Source organism: Marmota marmota, unplaced genomic scaffold, assembly GCF_001458135.2.
Source record: "Marmota marmota marmota unplaced genomic scaffold, marMar, whole genome shotgun sequence".
Lineage (NCBI taxonomy): Eukaryota > Metazoa > Chordata > Mammalia > Rodentia > Sciuridae > Marmota > Marmota marmota.
The window spans coordinates 1,576,430-1,598,897 of NW_026000081.1; the positions used below are offsets into that span (position 1 = coordinate 1,576,430).

General features: G+C 36.9%; 1 protein-coding gene across 1 annotated transcript in view; it reads left to right on the forward strand.

The window, feature by feature from the left end:
* Fam102b (family with sequence similarity 102 member B) overlaps positions 1 to 11,517 on the forward strand; it is a 59,564-nt gene extending 48,047 nt beyond the window's left edge. Inside the window, exons 8-10 of the mRNA XM_048815159.1 lie at positions 2,651 to 2,746; positions 3,080 to 3,149; positions 10,079 to 11,517. Of these exons, the coding sequence (XP_048671116.1) occupies positions 2,651 to 2,746; positions 3,080 to 3,149; positions 10,079 to 10,121 (209 nt within the window). The 3' untranslated portion in view covers positions 10,122 to 11,517. The remainder of the gene's footprint in view (positions 1 to 2,650; positions 2,747 to 3,079; positions 3,150 to 10,078) is intronic.
* The last annotated feature ends 10,951 nt before the right edge of the window (positions 11,518 to 22,468 follow it).

A 22,468-nucleotide genomic window follows, 5' to 3' on the forward strand; every position in this document is an offset into this window, starting at 1 on the left:
CCCTCTTTCCCCCACCCCTCTCTCTCAACTGGGTTACTGTGAAAAACTTTCACTTCTTTTTTTATTTTTTTATTTGTTCTTTTTAGTTATATAAAAATCACAGAAGAATATATTTTGACATATTATACATACATGGAGTATCACTTCCCCCCTTTGTGGTTGTACATGATGTGGAGTTATACTGGTAGTATATTCATATATGAATACAGAAAAGCTATGTCCAATTGATTCCCTTTCTTTCCCATTTCCATCCTCCCTCCCATCCCTCTCCCTGGCCTATTGTGAGTCAGCATCTGCACATCAGAGAGAACATTTGGCCTTTGGATTTTTGGAATTGGCTTATTTCACTTAGCATGATAGTTTCCAGTTCCTTCCATTTAACTGCAAATGTCATAATTTCATTTTTGTTTATGGATGAGTTATATTCCATTGTGTATATATATATCACATTTTCTTTATCCATTCATCTGTTGAAGGGCACCTAGGTTGGTTCCATAGCTTAGCTAGTATGAATTGTGCTGATATAAACATTGATGTGGCTGCCTCACTATAGTATGCTGATTTTAAGTCCTTTGAGTAGATACTGAGAAGTGGGATAACCGGGTTAAAAGGTGCTTCCATTCCAAGGAAAACCTTCACTTCTTCATCCTCTGTTCATTCTGTTGCCCCAGTAATCTTCTCAGAATATGGATTGGTCAGTCACACTCTTGCTTTGAGCCGTTAAATGATTTGCTTCATAAACTCACAGGAAGTCCTTCAGCTTATCTCTTCAGCCTCTTTTCCCTTCAGCCCTCAACCCCTCTACTCTTTGCCAACTTTACCAAACCATTTGCTTCTCTACAAGCAAGGTATGCACTTACTACTATGCCTTTCCCTCCTCATCTACCTGAGGGATTTTGAGACATTGTTAAAGGCTTGGTTAGTCTCTGTGAGCTCTTTCCACTGTAACCAGGTGATGTTATGTGCACTGTCCTTTAGAGCTCTTAACAGCTTCCTTGGGGTGCTTGTATTTTAGTGCTTGCAGCATTGTTTTCTGTTTGCTTCTGCCTCTAAACTCTGAACATGTATTTTGTCTTATTTATTTTATATTCCTATACCTTTGTACTTTCTATACCTTGGGCACCTGACTTGGTAAGAACTTAATAAATATTTATTTATTTTTTAAAAGAGAGAGAGAGAGAATTTTTTTAATATTTATTTATTTTTTAGTTTTCGGCAGACACAACATTTTTGTTTGTATGTGGTGCTGAGGATCGAATCCAGGCTGCACGCATGCCAGGCGAGCATGCCACCACTTGAGCCACATCCCCAGCCCAATAAATATTTATTGAACAAATAAATTTTTAAAACCAGAAGATAAATCGATGAGTTACGATCTGAGTAGTTTGGGCTCTATATAATTCTCACTATGGGGGCTGAGGATGTGGCTCAAGCGGTAGCGCGCTTGCCTGGCATGCGTGCGGCCCGGGTTCGATCCTCAGCACCACATACAAAGATGCTGCGTCCGCCGATAACTAAAAAAAATAAATAAATAAATATTAAAAATTCTCTCTCTCTCCCTGTCTCTCTCACTCTCTCTTTAAAAAAAAAAAAAAATTCTCACTATGAACCAGCTCTTTGAATGTGTTCTGTTGGAGTTAACCTTTGGGATTAGGACTGGTGCAGAGATAGATGCTCTTATGCTTCCAATCTGTCCAGAAATGAGTAACCTTCGCAGATGGCCAGGTCACTCCAGTAACTTACTTATTTGGCAGCATTTGTTGGTCCAACTGTGTACAATATCATTTATAGAACTGCTGCTATAATTACTATATTACTCAATTGCTTTCCTTCTGCTTCTAATTTAAAAACAGTTCTAGTTTCCAAATATTTCATCCTAATGAAAATGGTCACAATTCTGCATTCAGAGGGAGAAGTTTGTTTCTGGAAGGACCTAATTGGCATCTGGAATATGCATGTGATCAGGGAACTACTAGGAAACAGTTTGAGCACTGCTTTTTTGTAAATTTACTTTGAAACTAAGTACTGTAATCAATTTTGTAAGAACTTTCCATGCTGCATTAAGCCATAGATGTGATGCAAATTATAACCTAGCACTAGCAACACTGACATTAAAGTAATAAAGTGTTCTTTACTTTAAGGCCGTGATACATTTTTAAAGAAGCAAGATTTCCTCAAAAACCACTCACTCTAAATCTGGCAATTTTGTGAGAACTTAAAGGAATAAACTTGACTCATTTTTATTAGAGAAGTGCTGAACACAAGTTATAATATTTTTTTAAATATGTTTTTAGTTGTAGATGAACACACAGTGTCTTTATTTTTATGTGGTGCTGAGGAGCAAACCCCAGTGCTTCACACATGCAAGGCAAGCGCTTTACCACTGAGCTACAGACCCAGCCCAAGTTATAATATTTTTAAGATAGCATGCTGCTAAATATTGTGAAATATACTATGATCTAAGATATTTTATTTGTAAGATTTTTTAAAATTTTCTTGCAATGTGATTGTACTGATTTAAAGATATCTCTGTCACTTTATAACTTATTTTTCTTAAAATGAACTTAACAGCTTATAAAATCTGAACATTAGAATAGAGATTGACCATTAATTTTTGGTAGTAATAACATCATGTTATGACTTATTGCAGATCTTTCAGCAAAAAGTGCCTCTGTTCCAGATGAACTTGGTGCCTGTGGACATTCCAGAACATCAAGCTATGCAAGCCAGCAGTCAAAAGTATCAGGTAGAGGCTAGCAGTGAAGTTGAANCAGATGGTGTGTATAGAGCACATTTAACAATGGACTTAGTTCCATTGTGTAATGGGTTGTAAAGAGAAATAATTAAACCTTGTGAAAAATTGTAGGAAAGACTGTCTTCTTTACTCAGTTAAAAGAAAAAGAATTGAAGGGAAGTTGATCAGAAGTAACTATTAGGATAGCTTTTAAATTGCCATGTACATAATTGTTTTTGATTATTTTAAGAAACAAATATGAATTTTGAATTATTAAAATATGAATATTATTTGGCAGTAGCCTAATAAGTATCCATTTAACAAAATTTTAAATGTATATTGCAGAAGAAGGACTGAGGTTATTTGTGGGTCCTGGTGGAAGTACAACCTTTGGCAGTCATCATCTTCCAAACAGGTATGTAGTCCAAATAGTACCTTATTAAAATACAGACTTAACTTTTAAAAAATGCTTGAGTGGAGGACAAAGGTTGCAAATTTTTTATTAGACTGAGGCTATACAATACTAATATTAGTGATTGCATGAGAAGACTTAACAGTTCTTGGTGTAGCTCTCACTTTTCCTTATTCAGGATGTGTTTGACATTATATTTTATAAATTTGATAATTTCCTTAGATGTGTTTTTAGAGTATATTAGTAAAGGACTAGTAGAGCTCCCAGACAAGTTGCAATATAAAAAAATTGTTTAAAAAAGAATCTTAGTCTAATATTTTATTTTTGTTTTGGTTGGTTTTTCTGTATTGGAGATTGAAATTGCATGTTTTTTCCACTAAGCTACATCCCAAGTTCTTTCTCTTCCTCTCTTTCTGCAGTGCTGGGGATCAAATCCAGAGCCTAGCACATGCTAGGCAAGTCCTATACCACTGAGTTATACCCCAGCCTGCAATCCATTTTATTTTTTATCTTGAGACAGGGTCTCACTAATTGGCCTAGAATTCGGCAATTCTCTTGCTTCAGCTTCCTGAAGAGTTTACAGGTGTGTGCCACTGTCCCCACCTCTTGGTCCAGTATTATAGACAGAACAAAGTAAAACCATATTTCCAGCCAGTGGCCTATCTTTTTTATTTAATTTTTTCTTTTTAGTTATACATGATAGTAGAATGTATTTTGACATTATACATAACATAGAATATAACTCCCCATTCTTGTGGTTGAACATGACATGGAGTTTCACTGATCATGTATTCATATATGAACATAGGAAAGTTATGTCCCATTCATTCTGCTGTCTTTCCTTTTCCCATCCCCCCTCTATTCCCTTCAATCCCCTTTGTCTAATCCTCTGAACTTCTATTCTTCCAGCATCCACATATCAAAAAGAACATTCGACCTTTAGTTTTCAGTGACCTTTCTGTTATGTGCAGTTAAGCACCCACTCAGCAACATAAGCTAATAACTAACTTTTCTTGCACTCTCCTTTCTTACTGCTAGAGTCTAACATACGTTCCAAGTTAATTTCTAAAGCCAGCTGCAATGGCACACGTCTCTAATTCCAGTGACATGGGAGGCTGAGGCAGGAGAACTGCACCTTCCAGATCAGCATAAGCAATTAAGCCTCAGCAACTTAGTGAGACCCTATCTCAAAAGATAAAAAGGGCTGGGGCTAACAGAGATATGAAAAATTGTGGTATATATGTGTAATAAAAATTTTAATGCCAAAAAAAAACCAAAGTACATGTATAATGACATGAATTGGTGTAAACACACTTTATATACAAAGATAAAAATTATGCTCTATATGTGTAATAAAAATTATAATGCATTCCACTGTCATATCTTTAAAAAAATAAAATAAATTCAAAAAAAAAAAGGGCTGGGGCTGTAGCTCCTTAGTAAAGTGCCCCCCACCCACTGGATTCACTCTGAAGCTACCAAAAAAAAATATCTGAAAACCAAATATCATTTTGGTAGTTATTCAAATTCAGATGGAGAAAAGTTACCTGCCAGACCTACCACCCTGATTCTCAATATAAGTTGAGTATTCCTTGTCCAAAATACTTAGGACCAGAAGTGTTTTAGATTTCAGTTTTTTAAGTTTTGGAATATTTACACTGATATCACCAGTTGAGCTCCAAAATCTGAAACTTTTAAGCAAGATGCCATCCTCAAAAAGTTTCAGATTTTGAAACATGTCGCATTTTCAGATTAGCGATAATCAGTCTATACTTCAGAATGGTAAGTACAGCTGTCAAGGACACCTTAGGAATTTTGATTGTCCTCTTCCCCACATCCCCTCTGTGCACCCCTGGCACTGTTTCTATGTAATATTTATGTACAGCTTACACACAACAGAGTAAATCAGAGTTGCAGGGGTATGGGAATGCCTAGGCCAAGACATTTGTTTTATTATTTCATGCTCAAAATCTGAAAGAATTTTTAGTTCATTTCTTGTACCAGTATTCATTTTAATGAGTATCTCCTATGTGTCCAGCACATTATAGAGCCCAAAGGATACAAAATAGTGTCTAATAGCAAATACCTACATCATTAACTAGAGTCATATATGGTAGTAGGAAAGAAACATAAAGATGCTATGAAGAAGTAATTTTTTAAATATATTTTAGTTGTAAATGGACATAATACATTTATTATTTTTATGTGGTGCTGAGGATCTAACCCTCACATGTGCTAGGAAGGACTCTACTTCTGAGCTGCAGCCCCAGCCCTGAAGAAGTAACTTGAAAAGCAGTTTATAAAGGATATAGCACAAGTTAGACCTTTAATTAATCTTCATGACTTATCCGCTCATTAAATTTAGTTAACTTTTGGACCTGCTTGTGGATAAGGATACAAGGAGGAAAGACCCAGCTCTTACCCTCAGCCAGCGGATGGTCCTAGCACATGGAGTTGGCACCTCAGCCAGTGGACCAAATTACCATTGCCTGTTTTTGTAAAGCGAGTGTCATTGGAACACAACCATGCCTGGTTGCATATATACTATCTGTGACTGCTTTGATGCTGTAACAGCAGAATTGCATAGTATAGCAGAGACCATGTGGCCCACAAAGCCTAAACTATTTATATCAGGTAAGATAGACAAACTATAAATAGTAGAGGGAACTCTGAGAGAACAGCAAAGGGACTCAGATGGAGAAACTCCCTGGAAGAGCTGACACTTGAAGAGGGTCTTTGGGAGAATAAATATAAGTGGGTTTTTTAATATTTATTTATTTATTTATTTATTTATTTATGTATCTTTAGGTATTGTTTTGCTTTTTTTTTTTAAGGTGGACACATTATTTTGTTTTTATGTGGTGCTGAGGATCAAACCCAGTGCCTCATGCATGCTAGGCGAGTGCTCTACCACTGAGCCACAACCCCAGCCCATAAGTAGGGGTTTATCAGGCAAATTCAGGGAAGACAGATATTCCTGGTAATAGGAGCAAATAAAATGAATTTATAGGCATTATAATTATACAATACTTATTATAGGTAAAATTGAGTATTTATTAGTTATGTGCCAGGCATAAGCACATACATATATGTATTGTATTCATTTCTTATAGTATCTCTTTCAGTGCACACAACACACTATAATTAGTTATTTAAAACATGGAAATAGATGCACAACTATAATCACAGCTGCTTTGGAGGCTGAGGCAGGAGGATTGCAAATTCAAGGTCAACCTGGGCAACTTAGTGAGATCCTGTCTCAAAATAAAATTGAAAAAGAAGGGGGCTAGGGATGTAACTCATTGCCCTCCCACCTTGGGGTTTGATCACTAGCACCACCAAAAAAAAAAAAAAGACTGAAGTTCAAGACCAGCATCAGTAACGTAGAAGAACCCTATCTCAAAATTTAAAGAAGAGCTGAGGGTGCTCAGTGGTAGAGTGTCACTGGGTTCAATCCCACTACAAAAATAAAATAAGAAGACAAAGATACAAAGAAGTAGAGATCACTTGCCCAAGGCCATAAACTAGTTGAGTGGTGAATCCAAGGCTCAAGATTCATGTCTCTTTAAATCCAAAGCCCATCACACTTAACCACTTTGACCTTACCAGCTTCTAAATAATATGACCTAGTTAGAGAATTACCTAAAATATTTCTTCCCAGAATGGGTCATGTAAAAGTAATTTTGAGGACATAAGGTTGGTTGACAAGTGTCTTTAAGCCCAGTAATAAAGGCCTCGGTTGATATAATGAAGAGTTTATTCTTCCTCATATTTACAGTAGGAGCCATTGGTGATTCTTGCATGGAAATGATCTATCAGAATGGCATTTTAGAAAAGTGACATAATTTTGTCAGAGCAAAAAAAGATACATTGAATACTTTCAATATGTGCTATGAGTATTATTGTTATTCAGAGAAAAGAAAGATGAATTTTGGTTTTGAGATCATCTAAAACTTAGGATACAAAAACATTTATTTAGTAAAGAAGTTGATTCTGGTTCCCACCCCCTTTTCAAATGAATGCTAGAATAATCACCTGGGGCCCAGGGTTGTAGCTCAGTAGTAGACTATTTGCCTAGCATGTACAAGGCCCTGGGTTTGATCCCTAGCACTGCTAATAACAAAAATATGAAAAAAATACAATAATCATCCAATGCATGAAAGCCTGAAGTGTTCATTAGGTTTCAGAGTAAATGGTTCATATGACATGCCACAGAAACACCAAAGAACATCGGAGAAAATATGTCATGGTGAAAGATAATGGGCCACAGAGGCAGATAGACTTGGGTTTCATTCCTGGATTAGCTATTATGACTCAGCTTAGCTATGATCTTGGCTAACCACATCTCTCACCTGCTACCAGAAAGCACTGCATCAGTAGGGTTAACATCACAGGCTCAGGAGTTGGGCTGCTTAGTTTAGTACCAAGTTTCACCACTTATTAGCTGTGTCTTTGAAAGTCATTTCTCTTTACCTCAATTTCCTCACCATAAAATGCTGCTAATGGAAACTATCTCATAAGAATAATAAGGTTAAAATTAAATGAGGTAAGATATGTACACGCTTATAACAATATCTGGTATGCAATAAGCATTCAATCACTTTATATACACTAATTGAAGATCTGTTGCAGATCTGGAGATTAAGCTATTTGAAGTGACCAGCATGCTGCTTATACACATAGGCTCTCAATAGATAATGGGTATTTATCAGAGAAGTTAACATGTCAGCATTAGATCTGTTCTGTGAGATAAACTATGATGGTACAAATGAAACCAGAATCATTTACCTAGGGACAGAAGAGAACGGAGAGAACACAGCAACAAGCCATACAGATTTGGTGAGGGCTTTCAGCAGTAATCTGTCTGAAGTCTAGTGGATACTGATTGCCTGCACAGGGTTTCTTATAGGGTCCTGTGTGCACCTGCTTGCTCAACTTTATTTTCTAAAAAGAAGTCTGCTTTGATTTCATTTTTATTCCTTTGTATGTTGTCTTTTATCTCTGATTGCTTTTAAGATTTCCTCTTTTCACTACTTTTAACAGTTTGATTATGATATGCCTTGATGTATTTCTCTCTGTATCTATTCTGCCTGAGATTCATTAAGCTTCTTGGATCTCTGGGTTTATAGTTTTTATCAAATCTGAAAATTCTCCTACCCTTCCTTCTGGTATTCTAACCTTCAAATTCTATCCACCAGCTTTTCTGAGCCCTGACCTCCTCCTCCTCCACTCAGACCACCAAGTTGTTAGGTCCTCCCTCCCTGCAGGTTAGGGAGATCCTGAAGCAAACTGCTTCAGGCAGCAAGTTGGGGCCATTGTAGGACTTTCTTCATTGATTTCCTTTTTACTGGGAAAACAGTCTTGCACTGCCTATTGTCCAGTGTGTGTAAACTCTCATTTTCTATGTTCTATTGAGTTTATAACTATTCAAGGCAGGAAAGAAACCTTGGTTCCTATTATTCCATTATGGCCAGAGCAGAGCATACTTAAAAGGACATCCCAAAGCCAGGTTCCTTCAAATAATGATTGTCTGCTGGGGCTAAGGTTGTGGCTCAATGGTAGAGTGCTTGCCTAGTACATGTGAGGCATTGCGTTCCATCCATAGCACTACATATAAATAAATAAATAAATAAATAAGATTATGATTATAGCCTGTGAGTTGTTTGTTTTCCTCTTTAAGCAGTGCTGGGGATTGAACCCAAGGTCTCGCACATGCTAGACAAACATGCTACCACTGAGCTAAATCCACAGCACACAAATTCTGATTATCTGTGGCTACAAATGGATATTCATTGGTACTCATTTGAAGATGGTCCCATCATTTCTTCTGTGCAGTGAATCTGTTTTAATTTTTTGGTGGGGGATGAGGTGCCAGGGATTGTACTCAGGGGGCACTCGACTACTGAGCCACATCCCCAAACCCATTTTGTATTTTATTTAGAGACAGGGTCTCACTGAGTTGCTTAGCACCTTGCTTTTGCTGAGGCTGGCTTTGGACTCACAATCTTCCTGTCTCAGCCTCCCTAGCTGCTGGGATTATAGCTGTGCGCCACCCAACCCAGCTGTGCAATAAATTTGTAAGAACCCTCAGCAGTCAGCTTAGAAGTCCAACTCAGTTCATGATGTACTAATAACCACTAACTTATTGCCATCTTTTAAAATTTTCTCTTAAAATGCCGTTAAGCATCCAGTGCCAGGATGCACACCTGAAATCCCAGCTATTTGACACACTAAGGCAGGAGAATCCCAAGTTCTAGGCCAAGTTGGCAACTTAGCAAGACCCTATACCAAAAACAAAAATTTAAAATGTCTAGAGCACAGGTAGCTCATTGGTACAGTACTTGTTGAGCAAAAATGAGGCCCTGAGTTCATTCCCCAGATCTACCAAAAAAAAAAAAAAAATGACATTTATGTATTAACTAAAAGAATTCTCTAGCCAGTTCTGGGGCATGCTCCTGTACTCTCAGCTGCTCAGGAGGCTGAGGCAAGGAGGACTGCTTGAACCCAGAAGTTCAACAACATAGTGAGACTTGGGCTCAATAAGATAACCACACTACTATAACAACTAAAGACTATCATCATTAACTGAGTGCAAGGCCTGATGCACTGCTGAAGTCACTTATACTCCTGGATGAGATTGACTTTTTAGCATTTGTATATAAACATGTTTGAAGAGAATATTCCTTGTAGCAGTTTATTGATAGGTCAAGAATTGTGTTATTGGGTTATTGTGGAAATAAGTAGGAAGATCAAGGCCTAGACTAACCCAATGTATTAATTATAAACATTTACTCTTTCAAGTATTTTCTACTTGTGATACCTTTTAACCTTGTAGAAATGAAATCTATTAGAAAACTCTTCAGTGCATTCTCTCTCAATTTCAAACACTTCAGCTCAACATTTTGAAGGTTTTATTCCCCCTGCTGTTCTAGGGTGGGGTCTGGAGCTTATGAACAAGTTGTGATCAAACGCTAGCAGTCAAGCCGGAGATCTGAAGCTTCCCTGTGGATTTAAAGTGTGGGCAGTTGATGTATGGAGGCATTTTAGTCGAGCACTTAAAAGGAATCTGTGAACCTCATCTGTCAAGAAGAAAGCCAATGCTGATTTCGTCTCCAAAAGCGCCCACCTTCCCCACCCAGTGAGAAGGAACATCTGAATGGTATTCTCAAGGCAGTGTGCCAGAGTGTGCCTTGGAGGTGCACTGCTCCTGTGGCTACTGCACATGACAGTGAAAAACTGTTCTTTCTTTCAAAATACCCAATGGAAAAACAGCACTAGATATGTCTGAGTATAATTTTAGTATTCAAGAGTAAAATCTGTGATAGAGGTGCTCAATAGATTGGGCTGTATGTTTTTTATTTTAATTTTACATTTTAGATATAAGTGAATATAATTTAAATTTAAACCCTTATAAATTCTGTCAAGATAGTTATTAAGTCCTCTTAAGGAAATATTCCATATTATACTACCTAAGGTATTATACTGTTTATTAACTCATTTTGATGCAATAATTGATATAAAGTGTGGGTGTTCATGCTTTGGGAAAATGTTTTACTACAATAACATAAAATGCTTAAAATTAATATAAATATATCAGTCATAAATCAAATGACAAGTGTGTTTTAAGTCTGAGGTAGGTAAATGGATGTGATATTGTTATTATGTGGTATATAGTATTGTTATTTGTCATTAACATTAGATGAGCTGTAGAATCCCCACTAGCACTATACGTGAAGATTTAAAATAAGCTTAATATTCAATATGTTAGGCCACCATAAGGCACCCAAACAGAAGAACTATTTTAATTCACTGAATTAAGACCTGCTGGTTTCAACAGTCAAAATTTAGAACACGAGAAAAATTGTGATATGATCTGAAACAGAGCATCCTTTTCTGTGAAAATTCAGGCTTGTCTAAAGCTGAAACTTACTCTGACATGGTAGTAGGTAGAAAATAGGAAACAGCTACTTAACATTACTGAGCTGAAGGATTGGTAGTTTTCCATTTTAGCTTCCTATGGTCAGATATTATGTTTTCTTCTTTACTATATCAAAAATTAATTGTTTTGAGGCAAGAGTAGACTGTAATATACATCAAATATGGCTTTAAAATATGAATATCTCGTCTGGTTTCAGTTTCACAGCACAGCATATAAACTTTAGAGGTTTTCTGCTCTTATATGACCGTCTCCATGTGGAAAGATCAAAACCTTCTTGGAATCAAATAAAAACTCAGTCACTGAAGAAAAACAGATTCCTTAGAACCATTGATGTCCCAGTCCTTAATTTCAAAATCATGTTCAAGAAAGAAAATGTCAGAATAAAATTGGTCTAGCTTTCATGTTGGCAAAATATCCAAATTTAAAGGTTCGGAAAAAAAATAGAAAAGTTCATGTTAGGACTTTTTTTTTTTTTAAATTTCAAAGATTGGGTATCCCATATTAATAAATTTTTACAAATAGATTCTGAAATTTTTAAAATATTCTGAATTCTTAAGTTATTTAGAATATTTTGGATGTTGAAAAGGTTTTATAAGTCCAATATGTTTTTTATTTTTTAAGATATATTTTGAAGGCCATGTGCAGTAGCACACGCCTGTAATCCCAGCAACTCAAGAGGTGAAGGCAGGAGGATCCCAAGTTCAAGGCCAGCCTCAGCAATTTAGCAAGGCCCTAAACAATTTGAGAGACCCTGTCTCAAAAAATAAAAAGGACTGGGGATATAGCTCAGTAGTAAAGCACCCTGGGTTCAATCCCTAGTATCAAAAAATAAAATATATAGATATTGAAGAAAAACAATTGACCTGAATATTTTAGTGAAATTATGCTTGGTTAGTTCTCTTAGTCCAAATAAAGAAAATGATTTATTAAGAGGTAAGGACTCCACTGTTCTATACAACTACAGTGCACTGGTTTTTAAAAATGTGGAAAGAAAAAAGAAAAATCCAAAGCAACAGTGACTGTGAAACTGAGCAAAAAGGAAGAAAGACTTGTCTGTCTTCAAGTGAACTGATCCTTATTACATATTATGGAAAGAAGCAAAGTTTTAGAGATAGGAAGATAGAAGATATTGTTTAAAGAGATATTTATTATGACATTTTTTAAAACATATTTTTCTATTTTCAAAATATTGTTTCTAGGCTATATTTTTATTGGCATTTTGGCAGATGATTTTGCAGTTTTAAAAATGATAAAACTAGATTATAAGCATGGTTCAGTGAGGATACTCCTCAGACCTGTAAAAGGTGCTTTAGTCAAGGCAGTGCCCCTGTCTTACTCATCCCTAGCTGCCCCTGGCCCTGTCTTTATTCAGATTAGTTCTTGGTATTTAAAATGGTACAGAATGCTTTTTTTTAAAATGAAATGTGAAGAGATTTTAAAAGCATGAAAATCATGCATTTATAATTTTAGCAGCCACCAAACCCATCTTGAGTTATATAGTAGTAAATATAAAAAAAATTAATAAGCAGAAACATTAGTTAAGAAGTTAAGAGGGGAAAAAAAATCTTAATGGCCATGACCTTTGCAGTCAATGTCTGGATTCATTTTATTTATTCTCATATTCCATTGGAATACTTTGCATTCAAATTTCGCTACAGTCCTATCAGAATATTTATTAAGGGTTGTTAAGAGTTAAGTGCCTTCCTTACTACTATAGTTTTTCTTTCCCTAAAACTTGTATTGTTAATCTCATGTAGCTAATGAAAACAAAAAAAGCTGCTTATTAAATACAAAGTCCTGGGCTGGGGATGTAGCTCAGTGGTTCAGTGGTAGAGAATTTGCAAGTCCCTGGGTTCAATCCCCAGGGCTGGGAGAGTGGGGGTGGGTGATATATATAAAGAAAGAGACTGTGTGTGTATATGATATCTATATATATCTATATCTATCTATCTATCTATATATGATATATACTTATATCATATACACACACACACAAAGTCCACTTTTTAAGTTTAGATAATTGGACTTTGAAACTTTTGATTTTGTTTTAATAAAATGGATTTTGAAAAGTAGATTCTTAATAAATTAATTTTTAAATATTAAAGTCAAACTTCAAATAGCCCAGTGTTAGATAATTTGCAAATATGTAACACTTTTTCTAGTTCTGTCTGAGAGAAAAAGACTAATGGCAATTTAAAGCTACATGTTTGGGATGAGATAAATAAGAGTCTTAAATATCTTGTTGAGAAGCATACACAGGCCAGTTAGGAGATGCTCTTCCTGTGACTTGAACTGATGTTGACTGAGACAGACAGGATATGAAGGAAGGGTAGCACAGGGCAGAGAAGGCCCTGGGCCATCAGTTTACACTTTAAAGGTTGACTCCCCTTCGTAGTCTTCTGTGTAAAGGCTTCTGTGTACATACAACTAGTATACATTAGTATTTATGATCTGAAAAAGTCTTGACCAATAATTCTAAACTCTACCTTCCCATTCCAGCATAAAATTATCAGAATAATATCCAAATTAGATTCTTCTATATATGCTTTTTTGAACAAAACTGTGAGCCACAAATGTTGACCACTTAGCTCTTTTGTTGCTGCAAGGAAAAAATAATCTTCAACTTGCCTCCATTCAAAATGTATTCAAATTCAGGCAGGAATGAGTTTTAATAACTTAAAGATCCCAGAGTAATTTTAGACTTTCAGGTTTCCATGCTAACTAAACTGCTTTGCAAGCTATAAAATATTTCAATGCTCTGAAGTGCTCTGAAGTATTAGGCTTACAGTATGACAAATCCATAACAAATCTCTGAGAGACAGACTGGGCTCATATGATGGGGTTGCATTCTATTTTCTTAACAAGGCTTTAATTTGGGCAGTTCTGAAATTATGCTTGGTCAGTTCTCTTAGATGGTACGTCATGTGAATATAATCAAGTACAGTAGTTGAAATGATAAGCCGCTGTTCATATGTTGGCTTAGGTACTATGCATAATGTTAATAGCTGAGATGTTAAAAAATATAAAACATAAAGAGTAAAATATTCCTGCATTAAGCCTATTTTAAGACTGCCCTGAAAATAAAGGCCTTGTTCTCTTAAATATGTGATTTTCATAAGATAATGTATACATACTGTATTTTAAATGGTCATGTGGGTGGTCTTCCCATGTGACAAAGCTGATAAAATTTTTAATTTACATACAATGTATTCTGCATTTTCAAATGTTTATTTATGTATATAACAGAAAATTCTCTAGCTGATCTTCATTGACCAAATCCCACACAAGGGAAGACATTTTAGAGTATATACAAATTTTGGTTTTTTTGGAAATAGATCTTATTTGGGGATCACTTTCCTCTTGTGTGTTTATTTGACCCTTTGGTTGATTACCTACAACCTGTATTAACTTCTAATCAATCAGTTTATGAAAAATACTATTGGTGGCAGGGGACTGGCTCAGTGATAGAGCACTTACGTAGTATGCACAAGGCCATGGGTTTAATCCCCAGCACCACCAAAAAAAAAAGGGTTATTGAAGTGATTCCATCAGTATGCTAATACTTGGAGAATGAACTTCATATTTATATATTTCCTTGTTTCAAACTGTACAATGATAATCCAGGCAATGTTTCTTTTTTTAACAAAAAAATTTATTTGTAAAATGTTTGTAATGTAAAGATGAATCTCATACATGTTCAATAAAATATATATCAAAAGTTTAGGTGTTCTTTTTATTTTAAAATTAATATTCTGTCATAAAACTGTGCCAAGGTAAGAAAATAAATAGAAATATAACTTTCTTGACTATGTAGTATCTGACTTGAACAGCTCCAGTGGAGACATCTGTCCGAACCGTGGGGCGGCATGGGCTTTGGTGAGAGACAAACCTGAATCTGAATGAAAACTACCTTCTGAACCCATTTCCTCATCTAGCAAGGAGATAATACAACTGACTGTCAGATTGTGATGAAGAGCATGAGTTAAGAGTATGCTGAAAAATTGAAAACAAATTTAAAAAGAAAAAAAATTCCGTTTAGTAGGCTGAGGTGTTTGTTTTATTGCTTTTGTTTTGGGTACTGGGAATTGAACCCTGGGGGTGCTCTACCACTGACCAATATCTCTAACCCTTTTTATTTTTCTAGACAGGATCTCACTAAGTTGCCTAGGCTAGCCACAAACTTGTAGTCCTCCTGCCTCAGCCTCCCAAGTCGTTGGGATTACAGGCATGTGCCACCATGACCATCTCACTCAGTATTTTATCAAACCAAAAATAGCTTTTTAGCATCTACATGCATAAAGTAATTCTCATGTTGGTGGTTCTTATGTTAGTGATTCACAACTAGTGTGGATTAATATTTATGATTTGAAAATCATAATCATTTGGGCACACAAATGTTTACTAAATGTGCTACTAATAGAATTTAAGATCAACACTTAACAGAAGAGATTTAGTGTCACCCATATCCTTGTCAGCTTTTCTTCCCTTTAATTACAGATTGGTGGTCTTCCGTGGACAGCACAGATTATGGAAGGTTATATGATTAAGGATGAAGTACCATGCTTATTGGCAGAAGCTGGTAGGTTATGGGCACGAGGAGAGACCTTCCAAACCCCTCCCCAGTACACAGGATCATACAGGATTGCCCAGGATAACTTTGTAATGGGTCACAGCAGAACCTGGCAGGACCTCTGATCGGTCCTCAGACATCCTTGTTCACATTTCTGGCATGGGCCATCTTCTTGTTATGACTTAAACCACCTTACCTCAATACCTAGTGGTTTCCCCTTCTCCCTCTACCCATCCTTCCTCTTTCACCTATTTCCACCTGTTCCCTTTCTGTGTCCCTATGTATCATTTATCTGATATCAGAACTTAATGAAATCTGTCCTTCCATTTGTATAATAGGGTATCATGAATGGAATTCATCCATCTATGTTATATGTCACATAACCAAAAAATTAGGAAAAAAAAATAGGAAAGGCTCAAATTAAGAGATTCCCTGGGTCAGAGATTTCTATCCCATGTGAAAGAAGATGCCAGAGACCTTCCTCTGTGGATTGGTTTAGACCCCCACTGCTGTGCAGTTCCATTCAGTTTTTGTGGGTTTTGTTTACATCTTAGATGGCAAGTGTGTGCAGTTACTTTAAGAAAAGTGTGCCACCTTCTGGTACTGAACGCCAATGATTTAGGGAGTCTACTTTTCCCAAATGATCTGTGACTGCTTCTCTTTGACATATACTCCATGAAATTAAAATCAAAGGAAAAGCATTTTGTGGGGGACAGGGGTTAGTAATACTTTTAAATACTTGAAAAAAATTTTTATAGCATTGTTTATTTTGCTTAGATCTTTTTTTTTCCCTTTAGTGTGGGGTTAAAGAAAGATTCTGGAATTACATTTCCATGAGGATTTCTACCAAAAACGACTAGAAGAGCAACGTGACTAAGTACATGTAGACAGAGGTTTAGACCCAGACATGGTAGCAGAAAAACACAGGACCCATTCAATGAAAGCCAGCAGTCCTATGGGTCAAGGATGAGGTGTGGAAGCAGCAGCAGTGTTTCTGGGAAAGGCAATAATATGTCCACAGCTTGATTTGACTAGTTCTAGCCAAAGTCACAACTTGTAGGATGAAGTGAAATAGGTAGAAACAAGATAATTACAAACCAAGTACAGTGGTGCGTGCCTGTAATCCCAGCGGGTAGGGAAGCTGAGACAGGAGGTTCACGAGTTCAAAGCCAGCCTCAGCAAAAGTGAGGCGGTAAGCAACTCAGTGAGATCCTGTCTCTAAATAAAATGCAAAATAGGGCTGGGGATGTGGCTCCATGGTAAGTGCCCCTGAGTTCAATCTCCAGTACCCACACCCCTGCTGTCAAAAAAGGATAATTACAGCAAAGAAGGCAAAAGGGATGTAGGCAGAGTTGTATACAATTTGGCAAGAACATTAACAGGGCTTAAAGTATTAATTTTCAGGAGAAAATGAAAGTAACATGCAGGCTTCAAAAACTAACATTTACTGTACACATTTCTATAACTTCCAGCTCCTACCAGCTTGTTTGTTAGATCTCACCAATATTCCCAATGTCCCCCCTTTTCTGGATAGCTTCAAAGAAGATGGGTTTACTGTAGTTAACACTTAGCACGCACCACAAGGCAGCTATCTGTCATTCTTAAAGCCTTTGAAAGATTCCACCCAAGCCAGGCGTGGTAGCGCACGCCTGTAATCCTAGTGACTGAAGAGGCTAAGGCAGAAGTATCGAAAGTTCAAAGCCAGCCTCAGCAATTTAGCAAGGAACTAAGAAATTTGGGGAGACCCCGTCTCAAAAAAAAAAATAAAAAGGGCTGAGGATGTGGCTCGGTGGCTAAGTGGCCCTGGATTTAATCCCTAGTACAAAAAAAAATCCGTCTACATTGTGCTTGGTATGATGGTGCATGCCTGTAATCCCAGCAATTTGGAAGGCTAAGGCAGGAGAATTGCAAGTTGAAGGCCAGCCTGGGCAACTTAGCAAGAGCCTGTCTCAAAATAAAAAGGGCCAGGGAGGTAGTTCAGTGACACTTGATTCAATCCCCCATACCACACACACCCCAAAAAACAAACCTAATTATTCCGCATGGCCACTGTAAACAGTGCTCGGTCCCCAACTTCCAGCCTACTGCTTACCACAATTTCCACAGGACCGGGTGTGATGACTTTTTCATTTTTGTTGGCACCACAACACCAATGGAGGAACTGAGGGCTAGGAACACTTGTAAAAAGCTAAACTGCTTACTAGGTATGCTATAGAGGGAAGGTTAGAAATTAGAGCAGAAGGGAGGGAAATGGGCCAGGAAGGATGTGAGCTGGCTACTGTGTGAAGAAAGGGGAAGGTGCGTATGGGGAGTCTTGTGAAAATGTTAGAGGGGCCAAGTTTCAGATCTCAGTGGTATGGAAACTGAACTTGAATGCAGAGAGTGCTGTGAAGACTTAAGCTGCTGGGAATTCACAGAAATCCTAAAAAGGGTTTTTGCTACAGTTTGGATCTTGACTGTTCCCCAAAGACCCATGTGTTGAAGGCTGGGTTCCCAGAGTGATGCTATTGGGAAGTGGTGAGACCTAGTGGATTATTTGGGGTTATTTGGGGGCATGCCTTTGAAGGGGTGCCATGTCTCTTTTGCTTCCTGGACATGAGGTGAGTGGCTTTGTTCCTCCATGTGCTCCCATCACAGTGTGCTGCCTCGCCACAGGGCCAAAGCAATAGGTCCAATCATGGACTGGAGCCTCCCAGACTGAGCCTCAATAAAACTTCTAACTACTCCAGGTATCTTGTTATAATAGTGGAAAGCTAACAGTTTTGGAACTTCCCAGACCTTGGGAAATATAAGTTGGAGGTAAATGCTGGTAACTCACATGTCACATCTAGTTTGAGGGTGTCTGTTGGTATGCTGGTAGTGATGGATACTGTGAAAGGAAAATCTGCAGATAAAATTCAGCCTCCTACCAAACCACATTCTTCATTTTCATACAGTGCAGTTTAATTGCTTGGTACAAAGACATCTTAAGTGGCTGTGTTTGGGGCCTCTGCCTTATATACTGTGTGGTCCAAACATGTCATTCCCCTAGGGAAAAAAAGGAACCATCTGTCCCCAAAAGGGTCACCAGTTCTTCCAAAACTGGAACTGGGGGATTGAGATGGCAAAATAGAGAAGGTAACATTCCTGGCTGCTCCATGGAGTAAAACCAAGAAAACTGACCTCCAGTTTCTCAGCAAGTGAGGTACTGGAAACCTTCAGGGACACTATAAGTCTATAGGGCAAAAACTCTACTGCCTCAGATCCATACAGTTAGATGAGTAGACACACAAACAACATGAAAAAGCAAAGGAACAAATTGCCCCAAGCAAACCAAAACACTCCAATAACAGAATCCATCAAAACCACAATGGAAGAAATGTCACAGAAACATCACATAGTTAAACTGATCTGCAAAGTAAAGGATGATATGAGAGAGAAAATACGGGTAGCAAAAGATCATTTCAATAGAGAGAGATTCTGGGAGGGGAAAAAAAACAGAAATCCTTGAAATGGAGGAAACAGTAAACCAAATTAAAAATTCAATAGCATAACCAACAGAACAGACCACTTGGAAGACAGAACCTCAGGCAATATGTAATCTTGAAAATAAAGTGGAGGGCTGGGGTTGTGGCTCAGAGATAGTGTTCTCACCTAGCAGGTGTGAGGCACTGGGTTCGATCCTCAGCACCACATAAAAATAAAATAAAGGTATTATATCCCCCTACAACTAAAAAAATAAATACTTTTTTAAAAAAAGAAAAGAAAGTGGACCATGGAGAGAAGATGCTAAGAAACCATGAACAGAACTTCCAAGAATTATGGGATAACATGAAAAGACCAAATTTAAGATTTATCAGGATAGATGAAGGTACAGATACATAAACCAAAGGAATGCACAACCTTTTCAAAGAAATAATATAAGAAAATTTTCAAAAGCTAAAGAGTGAAATGGAAAATCAAATACAAGAGGTTTACAGGACCCCAAATTTACAAAATTAAAACAGACCCACATCAAGGCACATTATAATGAAAATGCCTAGCCTACAGAATAAGGAGAGAACTTTAAAGGCTCTGAGAGAAAAATATCAGATTCCGTATAGGGGAAAACCAATACAGATCTCAGCTGATTTCTCAAAGCAGACCCTCAAAGCTAGGCAGTCCTGGAGTAACATATACCAAGCTCTAAAAGAAAATGGATGCCAACCAAGAATCCTATATCCAGCAAAATTAAACTTCAGATTTGAAGATGAAATAAAAACTTTTCATGATAAACAAAAGTTAAAAGAATTCACAACCAGAAAGCCTGCACTTCAGAATATTCAACAATATTTCATAAAGATTAAATGAAAACTAGTGAAGGGAGGAACTATACTAAAGCAACAGTCAATCAAAGGAGAAACTAATGCAAATTGAAAACTAGAAATAAACCAACATGACCAGGAACACAAATCATCTCTCAAAAACCTTGAACATTAAAGGCCTAAATTCATCAAAAGACAAAGACTAGCAGATTGGATTAAAAAACAAGGCTCAACAATATACTGTCTCCAAGAGACTCACCTCATAGGAAAAGGAATCCACATGCTGAAGGTGAAAGGATGGGAAAAAATATCACTCACTGAATCACATAAGCAAGGAGGGATTTCTACCCTTATATCAGATAAAGTGGACTTTAAGCCAAAGTTAATAAGAAGGGACAAAGGAGGACATTCCATACTGCTTAAGGGAATTTTTATCAACAAGACATAACAGTCATAAATATTTATGCCCCAAACAATGGAGCATCTATATACATCAAACAAACCTTTCTCAACTTAAAGAATCAAATAGACCACAACACAATAATACTGGGTGACTTTAACATGCCTCCCTCACTACTGGATAGTGTTTTCAAACAGAAACTAAACAAAGGAACTATAGAACTAAATAATACAATCAATAATTTAGACTTACATATAAAATATTTTAACCCATTAATGACTGAATATACTTTCTTCTCAGCAGCATACAGATCCTTCTCTAATATAGACCACGTTAGGTAAGCTATCACATATATTGGCATACAACTGTAATATTACTTTAATATATTTTTAGCATCTGCAGGGTGATTTTGATAGCTCCCTTTCCATTGATATCAATTTTTTGTGTTCTTGTTTTCTTGATTAGATTTTATTTTTATTAAATTTTAGCTGTATTTTTTTCTATTCCATATATTTCTGCTTATACTCTTATTTTTTCCTTCTTACTATTTGAAAATAATGTGTTAATTCTAGTTTCTTTGATACAAGGTACTTTAAATTATAAACATTTATCTGAATACTATTTAATCAGAGATCCTGATATTTTAAGCTTTTATTATCACTTTGTTCAAAGCACTTTATTTACTTATTTTGTGCTTTCTTTGACTTCTGAGATATTCATAGGTGTGCCATTTAATTTTGAAATAGTTGACATGGGTGGGGTTTTGTATCTCTTAAGGTTTCTAATGAAGGATCCACAGTCTATAGGATTTCAATTTTTTTAATATTTATTTTTTAGTTGGACACAATGTCTTTATTTTTATGTGGTGCTGAGGATTGAACCCAGGGCCTCACATGTGCTAGGTGAGAGCTCTACCACTGAGCCACAACCCCAGCCCCCGATTTCAAATTTGTAAAAAGGTAATAGATTCTTTTTATATTGTTTGTTACATACATGTCAAAACCGATCAAATTGCATACTTCAAATATGTGCATTTTATTGTACTTCAGTTTTACTTCAATAAAGCTATGGGGGAGAAAACTAGAACTGGAAAGAAACATAATAAATTTTTGATAGTTGTCAATAGGGGTGAAATTGAGGGCCAAGGCGGGAGGTGAGGGTAAATGTGGAGAGACACTTAATTTCTTTGCATCCTTATTAACAATTTGGGATTGAACCCAGGAGCATTTTACCACTGAGCTGCATCTCCAGCCCTTTTTAATTTTTGAGACAGGATCATGATAAAATTACTGGGGCTGGCCTTGAACTTGTGATCCCCCTACTTCAGCCTCCTGAGTTGCTGGAATTACATGCATGCACCACCCCACCCAGCTAACAATTTGGGGTTTTTTAAAGCATGAACTTTAATTAAAATTTTTTTAAAAAGCATTACTGTTACTGTTTTGTAAAAGCACATGTAATCAAGAATGGAGTACATCTAGATGCATTTATAAAGTATATTGCTGAGCCAGGCATGGTGGCACACACCTGTATTCCCAGCAATTTGGGAGACTGAGGTGGTGTATTACAAATTCTAGGCCAACCTGAACAATTTAATGTTTAATGAGACCCCGTCTCAAAAAAAAAAAAAAAAGGACTGGAGATAGCTCAGTGGCACTGTGTCCCTCTTCCACCAAAAAAAAAAAAAAACCATAAAAACATAAAAACATAAAGCCTATATATTGCTAAGGCTAAGGCAGGAGGACCACAAATTCTAAGCCAGCCTGAGCAATTCAATCAAGACCCTGTCTCAAAAAATAAAAAGGGCTGGGGATGTGGCTCAGTGGGCGAGCAGCACCCTTGGGTTTAATCCCAGTACTGGGGTGGGGGAGGAAGCAAAGGAGGTAAAAATGTTACATAAGGTATTACCAAGTTTATTTTGAATTCTATGTAGTTCTGAACTGTCTTAGTCTTACTTTTGTAATATAAGTTTTAAGGTTATTTTCAAGTTTTCAGTTCTTGCAAGTGTGGTGGTGCATGCCTATACTCCGACTCAGAAGGCTGAGACAGGAGGATTGCAAATTCAAGATCAGCCTCAGCAACATAGCAAGACCCTGTCTCAAAATAAAAAGGGCTGGGGATGGAGCTCAG